General features: G+C 47.3%; 1 protein-coding gene across 2 annotated transcripts in view; it reads left to right on the top strand.

The window, feature by feature from the left end:
• The window catches only part of CABP1 (calcium binding protein 1), a 13,819-nt gene extending 12,305 nt beyond the window's left edge, over positions 1–1,514 (top strand). For both annotated transcript variants that reach the window (XM_010086812.1, XM_010086811.1), the window contains one exon: positions 925–1,514. In XM_010086812.1, the coding sequence (XP_010085114.1) occupies positions 925–950 (26 nt within the window). In that variant the 3' untranslated portion in view covers positions 951–1,514. The remainder of the gene's footprint in view (positions 1–924) is intronic.
• The last annotated feature ends 153 nt before the right edge of the window (positions 1,515–1,667 follow it).

Genomic DNA, 1,667 nt, shown 5'->3' with positions numbered 1-1,667 from the left:
CCTACATGACAGTCCTCAGGATTACTGAAGCTTCTGAGGGCTTTGAAAATGCTGAAAACCTAGAAGTGTCTCCCTAGAAAGTATCTGGTAGCTGCAGTTCTTCTAATGCACTGGCTGATTACATGACAGTAGCTCTCCTTGTTTCCCACAGCTAAATTATGTCAGACAGCTAAAATACACGAAATGCTATCCCGTATTATTTTCTCTGTGAGTTACTGCTTTAGTTGTCAAGGGACAGCTCCATCAATGGAAAAGGAGAAGTCAAGGGGGTAATTTCCACTGCCCTCGTCTTTGCAGAGTTATTAGTTCCTCGGCAATTCAAGTGCAGAATGAAAACACATTTATATTTGATGGCATTTACACTCAATTTGAACAATTGTAATTGACTTCACAAGCTGCAGAGTGGTGAACAAATAGATCCAGGGTATCCTTACAGTTAACCTGTATTTTTAAAAACAAGAAGTCCATCAAAGTAAACTTTTTTCTACAAAAATTCTGGTACCTACCAAAACACTAGTGCTTTCCCACACTGGTGTCTCTGTGAAGTGACAAGCTTACCAAGAAATCATCCTGTGTTCTCAACACTATACAGCAAGGTTCCCTGAAGTTACAGTGAAAGGAGACAACACTTGCCCTAGTGTCTCAAAAGGGGCTGCTTGTGCAAAGAAGACTGTACACTGGCTAGGAAGGAGTCCAAGGCAATGAATTGACCTGCTGGTAGGATCATATCATTATATCTGAAGGAAAGATTAAAGCCCATTTTGTGTGAGCTCTCCAGGGCCAGTCACGGAGTGGCACAAGTCTGCCAGCCACGTGTGGACTCTCAGTTTCACCCTGGCTGCATGCCTTCTCCAGGGAGTGAGAGCTGGGCTGGGGACCATGCCTGCCTTTTGGTTCAGGGCTGTCTTTTCTTGTTGGTTGCAGAGTTTGTTCGCATGATGTCCCGTTGAAGATTATTCTCAGCTAAAGAAGAATCAGCACCTTAGAGAGGGCAGAAGAGGACCTAGGTGGAACGTCTAGCCCCAGTGTTCCCACATGAAGGTTTATCGGCTGGCTGCAACTGAGACATTGCAAGATGACCTGCTGCTCCTCCCTCATGGTGGTCCCCATGCCCCTCCACCCTTTCACACTGTGAAAGACTTGCAACTTCCTACAACTGGAACCATTCCTTGGAGATGATTGCAGGAAACTGCAGAGCCAGGACTTCCCATGATGCTTTCATGGGATAATTGCAACTTTAGAGTCCTCCTCCCCAGCTTTATTCTCCCACCAGCTGCTGCAAAGCAAGAGCAAGAGAAATCCTCTTGGCTTGGTGGATGAGAGCAAAGCCATCGGGATTGGTGGCAGCCTCAGGGCGTGCTCTGCACTTTTTGGTTTCCCTTGGTGAACCGTGTCTGTGTTTGCTGTCTCTGTGTGTGTGTCTATCTGTGTGGAGTTATTTATGCTTCCCCGGCACGTATTCGCATCTCCTGTGGTTATGTTTACCAAGAGTAAATTCAAATACATGTCTTGCAGGGGGAAAGCGATAAATATGCACGCTGAAATGATGTGGAGCCTGGATGTCCCTCTGAGAGGTGGTGGCTGGGCTGGGGGAGAAGGGCTTCGTCAGATGCACACCCCGGCTTCTGCACCAGGGTCTGGAGGCGAGTCCTTGCTGCAGGAAGGGG

Source organism: Pterocles gutturalis, unplaced genomic scaffold, assembly GCF_000699245.1.
Source record: "Pterocles gutturalis isolate BGI_N339 unplaced genomic scaffold, ASM69924v1 scaffold25386, whole genome shotgun sequence".
NCBI lineage: Eukaryota > Metazoa > Chordata > Aves > Pterocliformes > Pteroclidae > Pterocles > Pterocles gutturalis.
The sequence above is the reverse complement of the archived record's forward strand: the minus strand, read 5'-3'. Positions and strand labels throughout refer to the sequence as shown.